The sequence below is a fragment of the Rhinopithecus roxellana genome, chromosome 3, assembly GCF_007565055.1.
Source record: "Rhinopithecus roxellana isolate Shanxi Qingling chromosome 3, ASM756505v1, whole genome shotgun sequence".
NCBI lineage: Eukaryota > Metazoa > Chordata > Mammalia > Primates > Cercopithecidae > Rhinopithecus > Rhinopithecus roxellana.
This window is the reverse complement of record NC_044551.1, coordinates 167,564,067-167,586,188: the sequence shown is the minus strand read 5'-3', so window position 1 is coordinate 167,586,188 and position 22,122 is coordinate 167,564,067. Positions and strand designations below refer to the sequence as shown.

General features: G+C 39.8%; 1 protein-coding gene across 3 annotated transcripts in view; it reads right to left on the bottom strand.

The window, feature by feature from the left end:
- Positions 1-3,924: 3,924 nt before the first annotated feature.
- Positions 3,925-22,122, bottom strand: part of CREBRF (CREB3 regulatory factor) — an 89,770-nt gene continuing 71,572 nt past the window's right edge. For 2 of the 3 annotated variants that reach the window (XM_010373330.2, XM_010373332.2), the window contains exons 8-9: positions 19,908-20,030; positions 3,929-9,570 (exon numbers count right to left, since the gene is read on the bottom strand). In XM_010373330.2, coding sequence (XP_010371632.1) covers positions 9,455-9,570; positions 19,908-20,030 — 239 coding nt within the window. In that variant the 3' untranslated portion in view covers positions 3,929-9,454. Of the gene's footprint in view, positions 9,571-19,907; positions 20,031-22,122 lie in introns of all 3 variants that reach the window. The other variant, XM_030927283.1, reaches the window with a different exon arrangement.

The following is a 22,122-nucleotide window of genomic DNA, read 5'->3' as shown; positions in this document are numbered from 1 at the left end:
ATTACCTATCTTGAAAGTGGCACAGCCTCTACTGAAAGCCATCTTTTCCCCAAAAAATCAATATGGCTCCCACCTGTTGTAAGCAGGGCTCTGTGCTTGTCTGTGTTGCTACAGGCCTCTACACACCCTCTCGTAAGGTATTCATCACCCTACTGCACCTAATAGAGAGGCAGTGTATCCCAGGCTTGGCATCTGCCTGGGCTCAAATCCTGTCCACAGCACTGCATGCCTGTGCTTCAGTCTCCTCAGAGGCTAACTGGTGATAATCAATAGCACCTACTTCACAGATTGGATAATTAAATGAGATAATACATGAAAAGCACCAAGCACAGTGTGCTAATGTGGCATACGGTAAGATCTCAATTCCCGTTAGCTTCTGTTATTCTACTACTAGCCAACATTTTGGGAGCACTTCCTATGTGCCAGGAACTTTGTACTAAGTGCTTCATGTGTGTCTCGCTTAACTCTCACAACAACTCTGTGAGATAAAAACGGGGCAGAGAGGAATAATGACTTGCCCACAGCAAATGGAGTTGCTAGGTCAAAGGATATATGCATTTAAAAATTCTGACGTAGGCCGGGCGCAGTGGCTCAAGCCTGTAATCCCAGCACTTTGGGAGGCCGAGACGGGCGGATCACGAGGTCAGGAAATCGAGACCATCCTGGCTAACCGGGTGAAACCCCGTCTCTACTAAAAAAATACAAAAAACTAGCCAGGCGAGATGGCGGGCGCCTGTAGTCCCAGCTACTTGGGAGGCTGAGGCAGGAGAATGGCGTAAACCCGGGAGGCAGAGCTTGCAGTGAGCTGAGATCCGGCCACTGCACTCCAGCCTGGGCGACAGAGCGAGACTCTGTCTCAAAAAAAAAAAAAAAAAAATCTGACGTATTACCAAATTGCTCTTCCTAGGGATTATGTCAATCCATACTCCCTCCAGCAACATGGCATAAATGCCTGTTTCCCGTGGCCTCGTCAACATGATAGGTTAACAAACATTGGAAGTTTTGCCGATGTGATTAGGTGAAAAGGGCTTCTTTAGTTTGCACTTAACCATGAAGGAGGCTGAGAAACTCTACCTATGCTTCAGAGCTATTTGTATTTATTCTGTTGTCTGCTCGTCGTTCTATTGGGTTGTTGGTTTTTTTCAAATCCGTTTCCAGGAACTCTATATATTAGGAGGATTAGTCCTTAGAGATGAGTTTCAAAGCTTTTCTATTTTCATTTTTTTTTTAAAGACATCTACAGCCTTAAAAAGTCTATAGAATTTTGATTTGGCTTATGGTGTTTTGGTATTAAACATTTTGTTAATCTTGTTTTACACTGAATTTATCAATCTTCATTTATGATTCTTGGATTCAGGGTCCAAGTTGGAAAAGCCTTCTCCACTTACAGGGATTTAAAGGAATTGTCCACATTACCTTGTAGTGTTTCTATGGGTGGTTTTTTGTGACTTTTTTTTTTTTACACTTAGATCATTATCTATTTTGAAATATATGTTGGCTTATGGTGTGAGATATAGACCCAATTTTACTTTTTCAGGAGGTTACTCAGTTATTCCAATACTATTTAATGAAGAGTCTACCTTTTTCTCACTGGTTCTGGATGCCACATTTGCCATACTAAATTGTCGTATATATTTGAGTCTACTTTTAGACCTTCTATTCTGTTTGGCCTATTCATGCATCAAAATGAGTTTTAACTACTATGGTTTTATAATGACTTTTAATATCTGCTAGGATTAAATACCTCTTCCCCTTGTCCCCCGCATCACTGCCCCCTCACCCCCACTGCCTACCAGCATCTTTCAGCTATTTTATCCGTGTAAACTTTTTTTTATGACCTCTTGGTATGTTTTCTTAGCACATTACACTTTTAGCAACATTTTATTTTTAATTTAACTTAGCACTGTTAGTTTTATGTCACTGCTCCTGTTTAAGAACTTGGTGTATCTTTCAATTTATTTCAGTTTCCTTCTGTGTCCTTCACGGTACTTTCAAAGTTTTCTTTATCCTAGGCCTTGTATACATTTTCTATTAAGTTTATTAGTTATTAAGTTATTCTATAAAGTTTATTCCTGGTAATATTTTAAGGTTAAAACCTTGTAAAGAAACTGAGGTTTACTTTCTTCAGGTCACTCCAGTGTTTTGGATACTCACATAGAAGCTCCCTATTTAGGACAGCAGAGAAGCCCCAAAGCCAGCAGTTGGCAGACCTGCGCATATGCCCTTAGGACCCTTTCACATCATGCTTCTTGTTGGATATTTGTATGCAATCAACAGTCCCCAGTTGCATCTCTATGCTGCAGTTAAAGAAAAAAACATAAACTCCCTTTTTTCTCTACCCTCCAATATACTTCCTTCCAATAAGGAGACCCAATCCTAAACCTTAAGCTAGAGGCCATCTTCGAGGAACAGATATGCAGTCTGGTGATCATTACATCCAATTACTGATTCCTCTTAACTCTGTTTTGCTTCCCCTATCACCTTTACCCACTGATCCTGAGACTAGCTTTTGTTTATCTGCTAGGTTTTGGCTTTCTTTTTGGTTTTTAGATTCTAAGGCCTTTATCCCCCGCTACAGAGACATCCTTCCAAATACTGTGACTTGGCCTGATCCCAAATAGATGAATACGAATTATTTCTGTAGTGGAGCAAGCCAACTGAGGTTGGAGTTCTATAATCATATAAGGTAGGTCTGGGGCTAGTCTCCTCACCTGAGTCTAGTCTCTTTTGTAAAATGTACATGACCACCAGCCTCACTGGGCCCTTGAGAGTAGCAGCTGAGTTTCCTGTAACAAAAAAGCACCTAGTGGAGTCCTTAAGGAATGCCACTCCCTCCCCTAGGGCTAACACCTTCTTCCTGCTCTGAACCTTTTAGCTGGGATATTATAGTATTTCCCAGCCAATTTTTTTTTTTTTCAAATTCTCCACTGTACTGTGGCTAAACAGCTCACCAACTGAATGACCCATCTAACTGGATGCTATCCACAGGTTTAGTTTCCTAAGGACTATACTGATCTGGCTCACCCAGCCCTTTAACAGTCTCAAGACCTTGACAGAGGCTCCTGTGAGCAGTGGTCTTGAGAGGTAAGTCCTGATGCAGAACCAGTCCATGGGAAGTCATGTCCCTCCCCTTTGTTTCTTGATGGCCCCACTGTCACTCACATGAAACAAATAGGGTTTCTTCAAGGGTCCAGGATACTAAGAACACAAGTCTATCAATTCTCTAAAATATGCCACTAGATGTGGTACCTGTGTCCTTGAAAACACCTCGGCAACGATAATGTACCTGGAGCCCTTTGCATGTCTGTAACAGCTCCTGTGTTGTTCAGCAGTCCTGTTCACATGCTGGCTGTGAGTTCCTGGAGTTCTCTTTCATCTCTCTATTGCCCAGTACCTAGCACAGGTCCTGGCAGAGTAAGTGCTCCACAAATATTTGCTGGCTGACTTTCAGCCACATACTCTGATGGTAGCCTTTACTTAGGTCTCTGGACTTAAGGCTCTATGTATATGCCCAGCTTAGCTTGGAGACTTACTTAGAATGATTAAACACACAAACACATACAAATGTTTAAATCAGGAGAGACTCAAAAAGTATTTTATTTCCCATGGAGAACACTTGCCCAAAGATTCAAAGAGGAGAAATAAGAGTATCCTCTAAACTGTGAAGAATGCAAATGCTTGTATCAACAAATAATTCTATCTAATAGCTAAATGTCAGTAAAATATTGAAAAATCAACCTATCGTGTCAAAAAAATGTTAGCTCTTTGATTATTACCACGAGAGGAGCAGCAGACCAGCAGTTCTCCACTCTCTGTGATTTGGAATTTCTTTGGAATAGGTTATTTTGAGGAGTGGATGGTTACCTAGGTAAGCATGATACAAGTACAGAAAGGAAGGGTGAAAATACGAGGCAAACAATTCAGAACCTTTTCTTTTCATCTTTTTTTATTTTAAATTACAAAGGATGTTGCATACACTGATGAATCTGTATCTGACTAGAAGTGCTCAGGGGTTGGAAGGTGACAGAAAACAAAGGCAAAATTTGCATTGCCTTTCCTTCTGAAATGAAAAACTGCACAACTATTAACCAACATTTAATAGGATAATTTTTAAACAGCTCATGCGTCAACAAGATAAAGTTCTTTCTAGACAAGAGACAAGACTGAATCCAACAAAAAGTGTCATAGCTCCAGTTGGGAGAGAGAGAGAGAAAAAAAAACTACAGAATATTTATGATAGCATTACAAACAGGATCCTACGCAACTATGCAAAAGAGGTTGCCACATTGTATGAACAAATGCTTTGAATTCTTGCCCTTCCACTCTTCTCTTGTGACTTCTGTGCTGTCAGCCCTAGTATTGTTGTCAACCACAATACTAAGCTGTAGGACAAATCCTAGGGAAAGAAGGTAAAAAAGCAGGCAGTGGAATACAGTGTCATAAAAATGTGGTGGAAAGGCAGATACAGTACACACATATACGTTTCTGTTATTTGGTTCTGAAAAAAACAGGGCGAAGGGCAAGACACAGTAATCAGTCCTGCTCCTATCCACCCAGAATTTAATTAACTACACAATTGTGTTTACATTGTTATGAAAGAGGCAAACCGAACCTAGTTCACCCAAACTTGGCACATTGAAATACCCAACTTTGATGTTCTTCACTAGTCACCAAGTCTTCAATTGCAAAATACTGTTTGGAAGCAGTTTTAAGGTTCTATCCCCTCACTACTACCTCCAAAACTCTCTTATCTAAACAAAAATGGCAATTTGGCCTAGCTCAGTTCCTAGGTGTAATTTCTACAATTTCAGTCAGTTTATTAAGCATGAGGACTATGCTTCAACACATAATCCCATTTGCCTATGGAAGTGTATAACTTTCAGTAGTACATTTTCATCATCTTTCCCCAACATGCTTATTCCTTAAAACGAAACAACCATTCCTACAGTTGACATTCATTGTTACATCCCAATGTGTTTGAAGTATTAAAAAAACATGGAGTCGTCTTCTCATAATGCCCTTATTAAGATTACAAAGATTACAAAAGAATCCACAAGTATTACGGCACTGTGTGAGACTTATTTGTCATGATCCAAGGGAAGAACAAGACTGCAAGTTCTGTGCAAAGTTGTGGAAATGGCCTCAGTTCCATGGGAAATGGTATTCCACAACAGACTTCACTAGAAGGATCATTGAAACCTTTTACTTTAACACTGAAAGCATAATTCAATGCATTCTCAAAATTCAAGTTTCAAGATATGGAGAGATGCTAACATTCTGTTACATAATTAACTAGAAAATACTTGAACAGAATTTTAGGAAACTATATAAAGAAAGGGAACGTAAGTTTTTGTTAATTCTTGCTGAAGGCAACTTGAATTCATTTATTAGAACATTAACTAAATCTTAGCAGCTAAATTTTTTAAATGTATGCAATAAAGAAAAGCACATCCATTCTTGACATTTTGGTGAATAAACTAACAGCTTTATTAATGAAGGCAAACATCAGATCATTGTATGAATATTATATATATATATATATAAAAAGAAATCCAAACTAACAGCATTGTATTTCAAAAGTACTGTACTTCTGTTTCTTTTAAAGAGACTTGTCATTTGTTTTTATAAAACAAAATGGGTACTCTTCTCCTAAAAAATCCTGGAAAAATGAAATAGTCAATTTCAAGCTGATGAATTGAACACACCTTTCTTTAAATGCAGACTATTGCTAGGAAGCAAATAAAGTCAAGCATCAGAAAGAAGATGTATGAGAAATGCATGAAAGTCAGAGAAAAGGGATGTAGTGAAATTACTGCTAATCTTTCCCCCTCATATTCAAAGACCATCCAAAACTGGTCTTTCATACAAATATAAAATAACTATAAAGAGAGGGAATTTGAAACCATACCCATCTGAAATCCTTCATGATGCTTTTGTAATAGTTCTGATTCTCTTACCAAAAAGGTCAAAGTTAAAGATGTAGGAAGTGAAAGGGAATGAAGACGTTTAGTTTTAAATGTACAAGTAAGGCACAATATAAAGCCACATCATAATCTGTCGTGAAGGATATAGGAAAGGACAAGAATCATACATGGTACAGTAGAACAAGCAATTATATTGACTGGAAAAGTGTGGCACCCAATTCAAAACTCAGACAAGATCTTAACAAGAGCGACTGGACAGCATGCTTTCATATGGAGACAAACTCTATAAAGAATCCAGTGTATCTGAAACTAGGAAAAAAGGTTTTTGTTGGGGTTTTTTTTTTTTTTTTAAATCATAGTAGTACTAGAGTCAAAGTTTATAATTGCTTTGGAACAATGGGTTTACTTGAGGTGAATTCACAATGCCTTCACTTAAGTAAGATTCTGGACTTCATTATGAGCTATCTGTATACCATGTATGAACACAGAAAACCTTTAGAGAACTCTTCTCTAATGATCTTCACCCGAAAATACATGCCACAATTTTCAAAAACAGAACATGTACAATTGTTGGGGTTTTTACATTACCCTTATAAGATTGGTTTGTGTGATACACTAAACGTATATATTTTAATGACAATAGAGGAAGCAGATTATTACTGGCATTAAAGTACAACCATTTCTAGACGGTTTTAAATGCCACAGAGTCCCCTGGTTAAAATGTAAAGCTGCACAGCTTGCCTATGTCATCTTTATGATAAAGTTAAAACAGCAAGAGGATTTAACTTTCACTCTACATTTTACTGCCAGGTTTTTATATAGATCAAGTATCGCTGCAGCATTCTGACCAGCCCAGATTTAGCAGCAAATGGCAGGAATCATATAAAATGCAATTTTTTAACAAAGTGCTTTTCTAAGATATACATACATATATAAATAGGTACAAAATAAAGTGTCAACATTAAAAAGCTCAACTATTTAAAAGCTTTTAACTATTTAACTTAAGTAGTACATATAAAACACTGAAACTCAAGGATATGGAATCTACTAAACAGATTCAAAGTCTTTTTTTTTTGAAATGCAAGACCAAAAAATCAAATTCTGGTTTGCAGACAGGAAAAAAGTATCAAAAACCAGAATTCTAACAGAGCAGCTAGAAAGGGGCAATTTTATAAACCTTATCAGCTGAATATCATGAGGTGATTTTCACCTGATTGCAAAACTGCCATAGTTTGAAACACTTTTCAATTTACCAGACACATTCTGTCAAGACTTCATATACTTCCAACTTGCAAGCCTGTGCTTTGCTTCTCTCACCTATAAATGAAAAGCTTTAAACAATGAACTTACATTCTATTAAACCATTAGACTTGAGCTTATCATCTGTTTAGCGTGAATGCCCTAACCAGGTACATTTCCACCAAACACACAGAAAAATCTTGTGCATCACAGTTCAGCTAAGGTGGTAAGACAATCCTTACAATTCTTCTTGGGTTTCTTTTTTAAGATGTCAAAGATGCAGGTAAGCAACATTGTTCATTTGTTACTGGGTGTTCTAGATCAAACCTTCACAAGCTATAGCTTCATATGCTATAGCTTACAAATAGGGTTAAAAGAAAAGAACAAATTATACTTTGACACTTTATAGTCAAAGTATAATTCAAAAAGAAATCCTACAGTGGGTAATGGAGAAATAATTTTACCAGCAGCTGTGCCTGAAATTTTTGGTATTTTTTTCCTTGCTAAATATGCTTTTTTTCTTTTTTTAGTTTTTAAGCCACCAGTTTTCAGAGTTCAAAACACAAGATTTGAGAATAAAACAGTAAGAGAGACAGGATGGAAAAATCTGTGGGGGAAGGTTTATAATGCTGCCTTGACATAAGAAATTTCTCATCAAGAGGTAAAGCTTGAACACAGTTAAAACACTGACTAATGAAGCTGTTTTATATGAGCAAAAAAGAGCACCTAAAAACTAAATGTGTTAATGTTTCTCAATTCTAGAAACTATAGAAGAATAAGTCACATGTTAAGTTTGAAGAAGCTAGTTTGAAAATACCTGTACAAAAATATAAAAATCTATAAATTGTTTTTGTTTTAAGCCTGTGTTGATCTTTGAAAATATTACATGCACAATAATACATCAATTGGAAAAGTGGCAACTAAAGAATCAGATATTTTTAGCTTTTTTCTTTCTTTACATATATATATATACATAATACAATAAAAATAATCTATTTTGTTGTCTGGTGGAAGTATACTACAATAAGCTAAATAAACATTTTAATTTTCAAAGTCAAAAACTATTTTACCAATAGCTTACTAAAATGAAATATATTAAAATTTCCTACAGTAAGTGCAGAAATAAAAGACATCTAAATGGCCACCAACTTATCTACTATGGAAGCGAACTAGAGGAACAGCAAAATAATATTTGTATGTATGGATGCTCCTTCTGTAGATAATTGGACCCAAACAGAAATAAAATTCACAGTTCAGTAAGATCCCTAACCCTGACCTTTTTTTTTTCTTTTTTTTCTCCTTTTTTTCATACATTCATACAGTATCATGTAAGCTGTGCAAAACTTTACTTAGACTGGCAGTTTGCCATATCAGTTGCATTTGTCTTTGGTACAAAAAATAAAACAATCGCAATAATGTGCAAGTATTTGTCTTCTTCCGGTCAAGTACCGAAATATGAGTTTTCTAGAGCCATCTTTTTTTTGTTGTTTTTTTGTTTTGTTTTTTATACAATACACAGACTCTGTGGCATATATCTACATTTCAACATAGTCCTATATACATTCAAAAAATCTGAAAAAGAGTTGGAACAAAAAAACATTTAAACCCCATAATTTTTCCATCTATATATCTTGTTTTTTCTCATTAGGGTTTTCATCATACAAAATATTACCAGTTTTATAGTTTCCCCAAAATACAAGGCACAAAGAATATGCTTTTTTTTCTTACTTGCACAGACATTTGTGTGTATATATATATATATATATATTTATATATATCATCTTGAGCTCTGACAATGAACATCTAATATGGCCCACAGGCACAAGTGCTGGGTGTGCCATATACAAGTGAGATTAATGGTTGTGGAAAATTAGAACAAAAAGCAATAATTCTAAAAACAATTTAAACCGACCGTTTGAAAAAATGCTTCCTCAATTTTTTTTGTGTGTGGTTCAGAGCATAAATCTGCCACAATACTTGGCATTTTACTATTTCACTCCTCCAAAATGTTTTGATTTAACAGATTTTTGTAATCTGTACCTAAACATTTACTTAAACTATGATTTTCAATTCTGATGCCAGTAGCAGTTTTAATCATGGTTTATGCTCTGAAAATGCAATAATCAAGTATTTTGGATCATGCTTCACTTATGCTACTTAGTTCTTAAAACAATGTAACCTAATTGTAAATGTTTACATAATGCTAACTGACATGCAAAACAGAATGAAAATTTACAATGGATAACGTGACAAAACGCAGACATTTCTGACCAGTGGTCCAATGAGGCTGATTAAACCTTTGATGTTGGTATCCTTAATCCTACAAGGCCTCCAGTGGGATTCCCTTCTGCAGTCTTCTCTAACACTTGGTTAACAAATTCTGAGGTTTGCCCAGCAACCGGTAGACCTGAAAAAAAGAATAAATGGCACATGTAGACACAGAAATGGAAGGCCACGAAGGGAAGGGAAGGAGCTGGTAACATCTGAGGATCAGGTGTGGCCCTCAGCTTGATACTGGTCCCAAATGAATTCCCTGGCACTTGTTATTGCAGCTCAGAAAACAATGCTACCCTTCATATTACTGTCAAACCAGGAATAGCCATGAAAAACTGTAAAACCAACATTTAAAGTGAGGCAGATGACAAGTGTAACAGTCCAAATAACAGTCCAAACCTAAACCCAAAGCCTGCCGACAGGCACTGCTTCCCATGTCCTGGTTTTCCCTGTTCTCTCAGCCAATCTATTCCCATTACTCTAAACTCACCAAGTTCCATGGGTGGGCTTCACCCATGAAACTGAAAATATAGACCTGAAGGATGTTTTGGGTCATTTTTATAATTACTGGATACAGTTTAAGTTTCCTTTACTTCATTTTTAAAAAGTGAATGAATGAATAAGAAATGCTGGAAGAGAAGAGGGAGAAAGGTGGGAGCAGCATAAGTATGTAGATTTTCTCATCTTCCTCATCTTCCATAGTAAGACCAAAAGATAAAATCAGTAAATCAAATAACAGAGGTTTAAGTACATTTTTTAAAGTATTAAGAAAAATAAAAAGGATGGAAATAGAAATATATTTGTCAGCCAGGCACGGTGGCTCACGCCTGTAATCCCAGCACTTTGTAAGGTTGAGGCAGGCGGATCACCTGAGGTCGGGAGTTCAAGACCAGCCTGACCAACATGGAGAAGCCCCATCTCTACTGAAAACACAAAATTAGCCAGGCATGGTGGCACATGCCTATAATCCCAGCTACTCGGGAGGCTGAGGCAGGAGAACCGCTTGAACCCGGGGGATGGAGGTTGTGGTGAGCCAAGATCGTGCCACTGCACTCTAGCCTGGGCAACAAGAGTGAAACTCTATCTCAAAAAAAAAAAGAAAAGAAAAGAAATGTATTTGTCAGCCAGGCGCGGTGGCTCACACCTGTAATACCAGCACTTTGAGAGGCCGAGGCAGGCAGATCACCTGAGGTCAGGAGTTTGAGACCAGCCTGGCCAACGTGGTGAAATCCTGTCTCTCCTAAAAATAAAAAAAATTAGCTGAGCATGGTGGTGGGTGCCCATAATCCCAGCTACTCAGGAGGCTGAGGCAGGAGAACTGCTTGAACCCAGGAGGCAGAGATTGCAGTGAGTCAAGATTGTGCCACAAGACTCCAGCCTGGATGACAAGAGTGAAACTCCATCTCAAAAAAAAAAAATATATATATATATATATATATTTGTCATTGCTCATAGGAAGAAGTAAAAAGATATCAAAAATATTGGCCGGGCATGGTGGCTCAGGCCTGTCATCTCAGCACTTTGGGAGGCCGAGGCGGGCAGATCACAGGTCAGGAGTTTGAGACCAGCCTGGTCAACAAGTTGAAACCCTGTCTTTACTAAAAATACAAAAATTAGCTGGGCATGGTGGCAGGCACCTGTAATGCTAGCTACTCGGAAGGCTAAGACAGGAGAACCACTTGAACCTAGGAAGCTGAGATTACACCACTGCACTCCAGCCAGGGTGACACAGCAAGACTCCGTCTCCAAAAAAAAAAAAGTGTGTGTATATATATAGATACAAGCTCAGCCATGTGATCAAACTTAGCATGACCAATAATGAGACAATCTGATATTATGTGGCTCCTGACTGATGGAATAAAAAGGAAGTATGATGCATTCTTACCAGAAAATCTAACTGCATTTAGTCATGAGGAAACAGATAAATCCAAATGTTGAGACATTTTACAAGACCTGGATTTTTCATAAAAATAAAATAAGATGGGGAGACTGATGTAGACTAAAGAAAACAAAAGAAGAGATATAACTAAATGCAATGCCTGATCCTCGACTGGATCACACACGCAAAAAAACAAAAAATGCTATAATGGACATTATTGAGACAACTGGGAAAAATTAAGTATGGATTCCATATTAGATATTATATCAATGTTGAAGCACTAGGATGTGACACTGGCATTGTGACTAAGAGAATGTCCTTGACTTCAAGCAGTACAGGCTAAAATAGAGACAAAGAATCATGATTTTTACGAGTTATTTTCAAATATTCTCTGTCCAAAATATACAGGTAGACAGAGGTAGAAATAAAGCAAATGTAGCAAAATATTAACAACTGGTGAGGGCTGGGCGGGGTGGCTCATGCCTATAATCCCAGTGCTTTGGGAAGCTGAGGAGGAAGGATCACTTGAGCCTAGCCTGGGCAATATAGCAAGAACCTGTCTCTACAAACATGAAAATAAGTTTGCTGCTGGCCAGGTGGGTGGCTTATGCCTGTAATCCCAGCACTTTGGGTGGCCAAGGTGGGCGGATCACTTGGGGTCAGGAGTTTGAGACCAGTCTGGCCAACATGGTGAAACCCTGTCTCTACTAAAAATGCAAAAACATTAGCCAGGCGTGGTGGTGCACGCCTGTAATCCCAGTGACTTGGGAGTCGACTGAGGCAGAGAATCGCTTAAATCTGCAAGGTAGAGGTTGCAGTGAGCCAAGATCACACCATTGCACTCCAGCCCGAGAGACAGAGTGAGACTCCATCTCAAAAATAATAATAATAATAAAAATAAACTAACTAACTGGACAGAGTGGCGCACACCTGTAGTCCTAGCTACTTGGGGGTTGGTGCCGAAAGATCGCTTGAGTCCAGGAGTTGGAGGCTACAGTGAGCTATAATAGCACCACTGCATTCCAGCCTGGGTGACAGAACAAGACTCCGTTTCTAAAAAAAAAGCAATGAATTTTAAAGAACAACGAAAACAATTGGTGAATCTAGTTGAATGAAACGTATATGTTCATTGTAAAATTCTTTCTTCTATAGGATTAAAATCTTAAAAGTTGACAGACAAAATAAGTACACATTTTATGTTACAGCTACAAGACTACCCACAAGGTAAAAACATAAAGCTTTGCAAATTATCAGAGGATACAAACAAAAGTGAAACCATAATGGATCATATAAAGGAAAAAAATAAAGGTCACATAAACAAACTCTAGCAGATCTTTTGATGAGAGCACTAAAACCAAACATAGATCAATTTTGTAAAAAATGAGCTAAACTCACCTATTAAAGAACAACCTCCAGAATAAATAACAAGGAAAATCCAAATGCATGCTACATAAAAAAATCTAGGCCGGGCGCGGTGGCTCAAGCCTGTAATCCCAGCACTTTGGGAGGCCGAAACGGGCGGATCACGAGGTCAGGAGATCGAGACCATCCTGGCTAACACGGTGAAACCCCCGTCTCTACTAAAAATACAAAAACTAGCCGGGCGAGGTGGCGGGCGCCTGTAGTCCCAGCTACTCGGGAGGCTGAGGCAGGAGAATGGCGTAAACCCAGGAGGCGGAGCTTGCAGTGAGCTGAGATCCGGCCACTGCACTCCAGTCCGGGCGACAGAGCGAGACTCCGCCTCAAAAAAAAAAAAAAAAAAAAAAAAATCTAGGCCAGGCGTGGGAACTCACGCTTGTAATCCCAGCAATTTGGGAGGCCGAGGCGGACGGATCACGAGGTCAGGAGTTTGAGCTGACCAACACAGTGAAATCCCGTCTCTACTAAAAATACAAAATTAGCCAGGCGTGGTGGCACGCGCCTGTAATCCCAGCTACTCAGGAGGTTGAGGCAGGAGAATCGCTTGAACCTAGAAGGCAGAGGTTGCAGTGAACTGAGATCACGCCATTACACTCCAGTCTGGGCGACAGAGCGAGACTCTGTCTAAAAAATAATAATAAAAAATTTAAAAAATCTAAGAAAAGATTTTCTGATATCTGAATTAAAATAAAGTTAAATTTTAATTTAACTAAAATGTTGTGTGTGTGTGTGTGTTTTGAGATGAGGAGTACAATGGCATGATCTTGGCTCACTGCAGCCTCCATCTCCCAGGCAAAAGCGATCCTCTCACCTCAGCCTCCTGAGAAGCTGGGATTACAGGCTTGCATCACCATACCTGGCGAATTTTTTGTATTTTTTTTTTCTAGAAATGGGGTCTTCTTATGTTGCCCAAGCTGGCCTCAAACTCCTGGGCTTAAGTGATCCTCCTGCCTTGGTCTCCCAAAATGATGAGATTATAGGCATGAGCCACTGCACCTGGCTAAAATGTTTTAAAAGGATGTAACTAATATAAAATGATTCAGAAGGATTGAAAATAAAAGAGTAGACAAAGGAATACCAAACAAATATAAATAATAAGATTATAAACAATACCAAACAAATAAGAAAACTACATTCGTGATAATACCAGACAAGAATACTTTGTGACGATAAAAACTGTAATTCATAATGCAGATTTAGTACTAATAAATACTATTCAAACATCCTGACATTCAGAAGCAAAAACAGAAAATATGAGATGAAACTGAAGTACATTACTGGAAACTTTTCTCAGTTCTACACAGAGTAAATGGACTGCCACACCAAAAAAAAAAAAGAAAGAAAGAAAGGAAAAAGCTTAATTAAAAATACCTAGTCAATACGTGGGACTCTTACTATAAAATAGAAAATACATCTTCTTTTAAAACTCCCGTAGAACATTAAAAAAAAATTGTAATCTTATATTAGGCAGCCAAGAAAATCTCAATACAAAAAACTAGAGGTCAGTAGTAAAACTGGAAAATAATCCCTACCTGCAGGGGGAAATTTTAAATCTCTCTCAAAGAATTCTTGGGTTAAAGAGTAAATCAAACCTAAAATTTCAAAGTATTCAGAAAACAATAAAAATGACAAATCAGAACTTATGTCAGAATTTATATCAGCTAAAGTAGCCCTAAGAAGAAAATTCAAAGGCTGTTATTTATATGAATGGTCAAGAAAGAATAAAAAGAAAAAAATTAAGCATCTAACAACTCAAGAAATTAGAAGAACTGGTGGGTTAAGAGCTGGTTTTGGGGGGAGAAAGTAGAATAACCTATAATGAATCAAGCAATTAGGGAGAACAGACACAAAATAAGAAATGAAAAAGGAACACTAACAACAGATACAGAAGAAATAAAAAATCAAACAAAAATGCTTTGTTCACTTTTAATAAATTTGAGGCCCAGGAGGAAGTAATTTTTCAGGAATACATAAATTATCAAAAACGACTCCAGAAGAATTTATAACCTGACAGAGAAATTACCTTTAAGAAAAATAAACTCAGCTAGGCTCAGTGGCTCAAGACTGCAGCACTTTGAGAGGCTGAGGCGGGAAGATCACTTGAGGTCAGGACTTTGAGACCAGCCTGGCTAACATGGTGAAACCCCGTCTCCATTAAAAATACAAAAATTAGGCTGGGCGCGGAGGCTCATGCCTGTAATCCCAGCACTTTGGGAGGCCGAGGCAGGTGGATCACGAGGTCAGGAGATCGAGACCATCCTGGCTAACATGGTGAAACTCCATCTCTACTAAAAATGCAACAAAAAAAAAAATTAGCTGGGCATGGTGGCGTGTGCCTGTAGTCCCAGCTACTTGGGAGGCTGAGGCAGAAGAATGGCGTGAACCCAGGAGGCAGAGCTTGCAGCGAACTGAGATCGCGCCACTCCACTCCAGCCTGGGCAACTAAGCAAGATTCCTTCTCAGAAAAAAAAAAAAAAAAAAAAAAAATTTGCCGCATGTCGTGGCACATGCTACTCGGAAGGCTGCAGCGTAAGAATCACTTGAACCCAGGAGGCAGAGGTTGCAGTAAGTCAAGATAGTGCCACTGTACTCCAGCCTGGGTGACAGAGACTGTCTCAAAAAGAAAAGGAAAAAAAACTCCAACCCATTTAAACTGGTCCAGAGGCAAATTCTGGGAATAGAGCTGTATAGCTGTTGTTATTGTTGTTTTTGAGAAAGGGTCTCACTCTGTTGCCCAGGCTGGAGTGCAGTGGTGCAATCACTGCTTAATGAAGCCTCAACCTTCCAGGTTCAGACTGGTCTTGAACTCCTGGCCTCAATCAATCCTCCCACCTCAGCCTCCCAAAGTGTTGGGATGACAGGCATGAACCACTGCATTCAGCCACCACATATTTTTCATCTTCCAATTTCCCCATATAAAAACAGAGCACTAAATGGCAAAACCATAAACCCATGGAAAATATTTACAAGTGATAAGGTATCCCTAGGAACGCCAATATTCAAGAAGATAGGAACAAACTACCAAAATCTTTAAGACATGTACGGCAACAGCATTATCAATATTTATGTGGATGGGCCAAAAGGAAGTAATGCAAATGAAAACAAAAAAAATGTAAATAGCCAATAGGTTACCCACTGGCAAATACAGCACAGTCAACTTGAGAACCACAGCTAAAGCTGTGAGGGATTTTCTCCAACCCAATATTGAATACAAGGTGAGTACAAGGAGCCCACAGTTGGAAGTGAAGGGGCGCACAGCTGAGCCTCTGTGAGCTCTGAAAATGGACCAGCCAGGACTCTTGCAGGATAAGAGCAAGCCGTGATAAAAACAAAAAAAACTGGCCAGGCACAGTGGCTCAGGCCTATAATCCTAACACTTTGGGAGGCCAAGGCGGGCAGATGTCAGGAGTTTGATACTAGCCTGGCCAACATGGTAAAACCCCATCTCCAGTAAAAACACAAAAATTAGCCGGGCATGGTCGTGTGTGCCTGTAATCCAAGCTATTGGGGAGGCTGAGGCAGGAAAATCACTTGAACCTGGGAGGCAGAGGCTGCAGTGAGCCAAGATCACGCCATTGCACTCTAGCCTGGGCAACAGAGTGAGACTCTGTCTCAAAACAAAACAAAAAACCCTGGGGTTGAAATTAAAATCGAGCAAGAAAGGAACTAAAGACATGAAACAGAGATGGTCCATATAAAACGAGGGAGGGGAGCAGAAAAAGAAATCTCAGGGCCAGGAGCGGTGGCTCACGCCTATAATCCCAGTACTTTGGGAGGCCGAGGTGGGCGGATCACGAGGTCAGGAGATCAAGACCATTGTGGCTAACATGGTGAGACCCCATCTCTACTAAAAATACAAAAAAAATTAGCCAGGCGTGGTGGTGGGTGCCTGTAGTCCCAGCTACTCAGGAGGCTTAGGTGGGAGAATAGCGTGAACCTGGGAGGCGGCACTTGCAGTGAGCTGAGATTGTGCCACTGCACTCCAGCCTAGGTGACAGAGCAAGACACAGTCTCAAAAAAAAAAAAAAAAAAAAGAAATCTCAGAAAGCCAGGTGCCATTTTTTTGTTTTTGTTTCAGAGATATGTTGCCCAGGCTGGTCTAGAATCTTGACCTCACATGATCCTCCTGCCTCAGTCTCCCAAGTGACTAGGATTACAGGAAAAAGCCACCAAAGCTGGCATGCCATGTTTTTTTGTTTTGTTTTGTTTTTTTGAGACAAGAGTCTCACTCTGTTGCCCAGGTGGGAGTGCAGTGGCACAATCTTGGCTCACTGTAACCTCTGCCTCCTGAGATCAAGCAATTCTCCTGCCTCAGCCTCCCGAGTAGCTGGGACTATAGGCACATGCCACCACGCGCAGCTAATTTTTTGTATTTTTAGTAGAGACGGGGTTTCACCACGTTAGCCAGGATGGTCTTGATCTCCTGACCTCATGATCCGCCTGCCTCAGCCTCCCAAAGTACTGGGATTACAGGCGTGAGCCACCGTGCCCAGCCGCCATGTTTTTAAATGTTAACTGAAAAGCGGAGACTCTGTGAAAAAAGAAAAGCTATTCTGAACCAAACCTCCTTTTAGAAGTTCAGAGGAACTAATTTCATATATATATGAACAACAGAGAAGTATCAAGGTCAGAATCCCACAACTTTTTCTAAGAAAAAAGAGAATAAAAGACATTAAAGAAAATGGCACGATACATGAAAGAACATAAATCAGAAATAGAATAACTACGAAATAAGGTGACAGGATTCAGAAAAGAATTAGAAATACAGGGGAAAATTCCTGAAATTAAAAGGAACCTAAGATCAGCAACTAATGACAGCAAACAATGCTTTAAGAGAAACAGAAGGCAAAAAGGAGAAATAATGTTAAAAAAGAAATGAAGAGATAAAAATGATTCAAGAAAAAGTGACACAAGGCAGGAAGACCATTTGAAGTCAGGAGTTCGAGACCAGCCTGGCCAACATGTTAAAACTCCATCTCTACTAAAAAATACAAAAATTAGCCAGGTGTGGTGGCAGATGCCTGTAATCCCAGCTACTCAGGAGGCTGAGGCAGGAGAATCGCTTGAACCTGGGAGGTGGAGGCTGCAGTGAGCTAAGACTGTGCCACTGCACTACTGCCTGGGTGACAGAAAAACACTGTTGAAAGAAAGAAAGAAAAGAGAGGAGAGAGAGGAAGGAGAGAAAGTAGAGAGAGACAGAGAGAGAGAGAAAAGAAAGACAGACAAATACTAAAGATGGGCCAAGAAGAGCCAACCTACAGATATGAGCCCCCACAGAAGAAAAGCAAACCAAGGGAACAGATCAAACACTAAAAGTATTTGAAAGTACATATTGAAAGAGCACAGTATAAACATAAAAATGTCAACTAAAAATTACCAACTCTAAGATATAACCTAGTAAAATCACTGGTATTTAAAGGAAAAATCCTTTTGACACCTAGGCAAAAACAGCAAAGTACTTATAAGGAAAAAATAATTAGGCAATATTAGCTTTTCTTTCTTTTTTTTTTTGAGATGGAGTCTCGCTCTGTCGCCCAGGCTGGAGTGCAGTGGCGAGATCTCAGCTCACTGCAAGCTCCACCTCCCGGGTTTACGCCATTCTCCTGCCTCAGCCTCCCGAGTAGCTGGGACTACAGGCGCCTGCCACCTCACCCGGCTAGTTTTTTTTTGTATTTTTTAGTAGAGACAGGGTTTCACCGTGTTAGCCAAGATGGTCTCAATCTCCTGACCTCGTGATCCGCCCGTCTTGGCCTCCCAAAGTGCTGGGATTACAGGCTTGAGCCACCGTGCCTGGCCTCTTTCTCTTTTTTTGAGACAGAGTTTCGCTCTGTCACCCAGGCTAGAGTGCAGTGGCGTGATCTCGGCTCACTGCAACCTCCACCCCTCCTGCATTCAAGCGATTCTCCTGCCTCAGCCTCCCAAGTACCTGGGATTACAGGCGCCTGCCACCACGCCCAGCTAATTTTTGTAGTTTTAGTAGAGACGGGGTTTTACCATGTTGGCCAGGCTGGTCTTGAACTCCTGACCTCAAGTGATCCGCCTGCCTTGGCCTCCCAAAGTGTTGGGATTACAGGCATGAGCCACCACACCCAGCCAGTATTAGCTTCTCAATAGCAACACTTTATGCCAAAAGAAAATGGAGAATCATATTCAAGATACTCAAGGAAAGAAAATACGAGTTGAGGATTTTATACCTGGTAAAACTGACTTTCAAGTGTAAAGGAGTACATACGTTTACCAAACATATAAGATGTTTACATTAAAAAATAAAAAGGTAAAAATAACTTTTTCTTGTAATGTTAAATTTCCCCCTGTAGCTAACAAAGGAAGAATAAAAATGCTTTTAAAAATAAAAGGAAAGAAAAGAAAGAAATGCTATGAAAGAATACATAAAAAATTAACATAGCATCAACCCATTTGAAGAAAAGGTCAAGCACAGAGTTAATCCATATGGAAGCAGGAAGTAAGTGATTGCTGAGGAAAATACTGATGTTTAGGGTCTACTCTCCACCTGATTGTTTTCAATATAAATATAGTTTTGTTCAAGAAAAACATTTGACCTTTTATTGTGTAAATTAAATTCTGGGGGTTTTCGTGAGTTGTATAATGCTGGATGCCTTGGATGCTACTGTTTGTCAGCGACTTTCTCCTTTAACAGCTGAGCTGAGTTCTCATGTCTACGTCTATACTAGCTAGCTCTCTCTTCCCTGTTGGCTCTCAGTTGGCCTGACGTCTAGATCCCTGCATCTCTGATCCTCCCCACATTGTGCAATCTTTTCTGGGATGGGAAACCAGAGAGCCAAGTTTGTTAGAATCCTGTGAAATGCATTACTGAGTAAAACAAGTAAGAATCTCTACACTAAAGTGCAAACTGTAGGCTTGACAGCTCTGGGACCTTTTGTCCTCCATGAAAGGTTAAAGTTGCTAGAAGTTTGTTTTTCTTAAATGTTAAAATAGTTTCATGATTAAGTCTAAATTACAAACTGTGGTCACCTGCAACACATGCTTATGAAACACTAAATCTCAGAAGATAAAATTATTCATAAAGGACAGTGATTACAATGAGAGCACTTGAGTTTTTCCTTCAACTAAAAGAACTTTTAATATCCCCTTAAATTATACATCTTATACATGTTATTAATTGTTATGAATTTATCTAATAGTCTTCTTACCGAGAGTATCTTTAATGAGGATTTCAAGCTTCTGCCCCATGTTGGGTCCTCTCTCATCTCTTGGATTCTGTACCCGGTTTACAATCTCTTGCTTGATAGAGTTGATTACAAACAATAAATTATCTGTAAGACAGAACAAAACACTTATGTCACTAACATGAAAGACTTTCCTTTTAATTATGTAATAACAGATAATTAAGAAATTGAGAATGTGTAAGAAAGCATTAAGCAGTGATGATTACAAGTGGCTCCTACCCAAAGAAACTAATTTCAAATGATGTGGCACTTGGTTTTTAAAAAGATCTCAAGATTGGCCAGGTGCGGTGGCTCACGCCTATAATCCCAACACTTTGGGAGGCCAAGGCAGGTGGATTGCTTGAGGTCAGGAGTTAGAGACCAGCCTGGCCAAATGGTGAAACCCTGTGTCTAATAAAAACACAAAAATTAGCCAGGTGTGGTGGCATGTGCCTGTAGTTACAGCTATTCCAGAGGCTGAGGCAGGAGAATTACTTGAACCCAGGAGGTGGAGGTTGCAGTGAGCCAAGATCACGCCACTGCACTCCTACCTGGGCGACAGAGCAAGATTGTCTCAAAAAACAACAACAAACAACACTAACAACAACAAAAAAACCCCTCAAGATTACTGGGTATGCACTTTTGATAATACACTGCACTGTAGCCAGGTGTGGTGGTGTGCACCTGCAGTCCCAGACACTTGGGAGGCTGAGGCAGGCGAATCGCTTTAGCCCAGGAGTTGCAGGCAGTTGCACTAGGATAGTAACTGTGAATAACCACTGTGATCCAGCCTAGGTACCACAGTGAGACCCCATCTCCAACTAAAAAAAGGGCAATGAAAAAAGATAACACACTGTAGACATGCATCAATGTCCACCATCCTGTGGACATTGTCTTCACTGGTTTAAGACCTGATAGAGCCTGATAGTGCCTGCTGTATCAAATCATAGGACCTTAGTAAATGTTTATTAAATAAATCAAACCAAGTCCCTCAAAAACAAAAGCTTTAAGAACAGATTTCCCCACCTTGAAAAGCTTTAAAACAAAACAGAACAAAAAGCAAGTAAGGCCAGGCGCGGTGGCTCACACCTGTAATCCTAGCACTTTGGGAGGCTGAGGCTGGTAGATCACAAGGTCAGGAGATAGAGACCATCCTGGCTAACACAGTAAAACCCTGTCTCTACTAAAAATACAAAAAATTAGCTGGGCGTGGTGGCGGGTGCCTTAAGTCCCAGCTACTCAGGAGGCTGAGGCAGGAGAATGGCGTGAACCCAGGAGGCGAAGGTTGCAGTGAGCCGAGACTGCGCCACTGTACTCCAGCCTAGCTACAGAGCGAGGCTACATCTCAAAAAAAAAGGCAAGTTAACCCAAAGTAAGGAGGGAAATAATAAAGAGCAGAAATGTATGTAACAGAAAACAAACACACAATAAGGAAAATTAATGAAGCCAAAAACTGGTTCTTTGAAATGATCAACAACACTGACACCCCCCACCCAGGTAGATCCATCGTGAAAAATACGAGATGACGCCAATCACTCATATCTGTAACGAAAAAGGTGTCATCACTTTAGAATCTACAGATATTAAAAGGATAACAAGAAAATATGGTGCTAACAAATGTAACAACTTGGATGAAATGAACAAATTTCTTGAAAACACGATTTAAAATCCATATAAGAGGCCAGGAAGGCCGGGTGCAGTGGCTCACGCCTGTAATCCCAGCACTTTGGGAGGCTGAGGTGGGTGGATCACCTGAGGTTAGGAGTTCGAGACCAGCCTAGCCAATATGACGAAACCCCGTCTCTAATAAAATATAAAAATCAGCTGGGCATGGTGGCAGTTGCCTGTAATCCCAGCTACTCGGGAGGCTGAGGCAGGAAAATCGCTTGAACCTGGGAGGTGGAGGTTACAGTGAGCTGAGATTGTGCTACTGCACTCCAGCCTGGGCAACAGAGCAAGACTCCGTCTAAAAAAAAGAAGCCTGGCATGGTGGTTCACATCTGTAATCCCAGCACTCTGGGAGGCCGAGACGGGTAGATCACTTGAGGCCAGGAGTTCCAGACCAGCCTGGCCAACACACTGAAACCCCATCTGTACTAAAAATAAAAATAATTAGCCAGGCACAGTGGCACATGTCTGTAATCCCAGCTACTCAGGAGATAGAAGCATGAGAACTGCTTGAACCCGGGAGGCAGAGGCT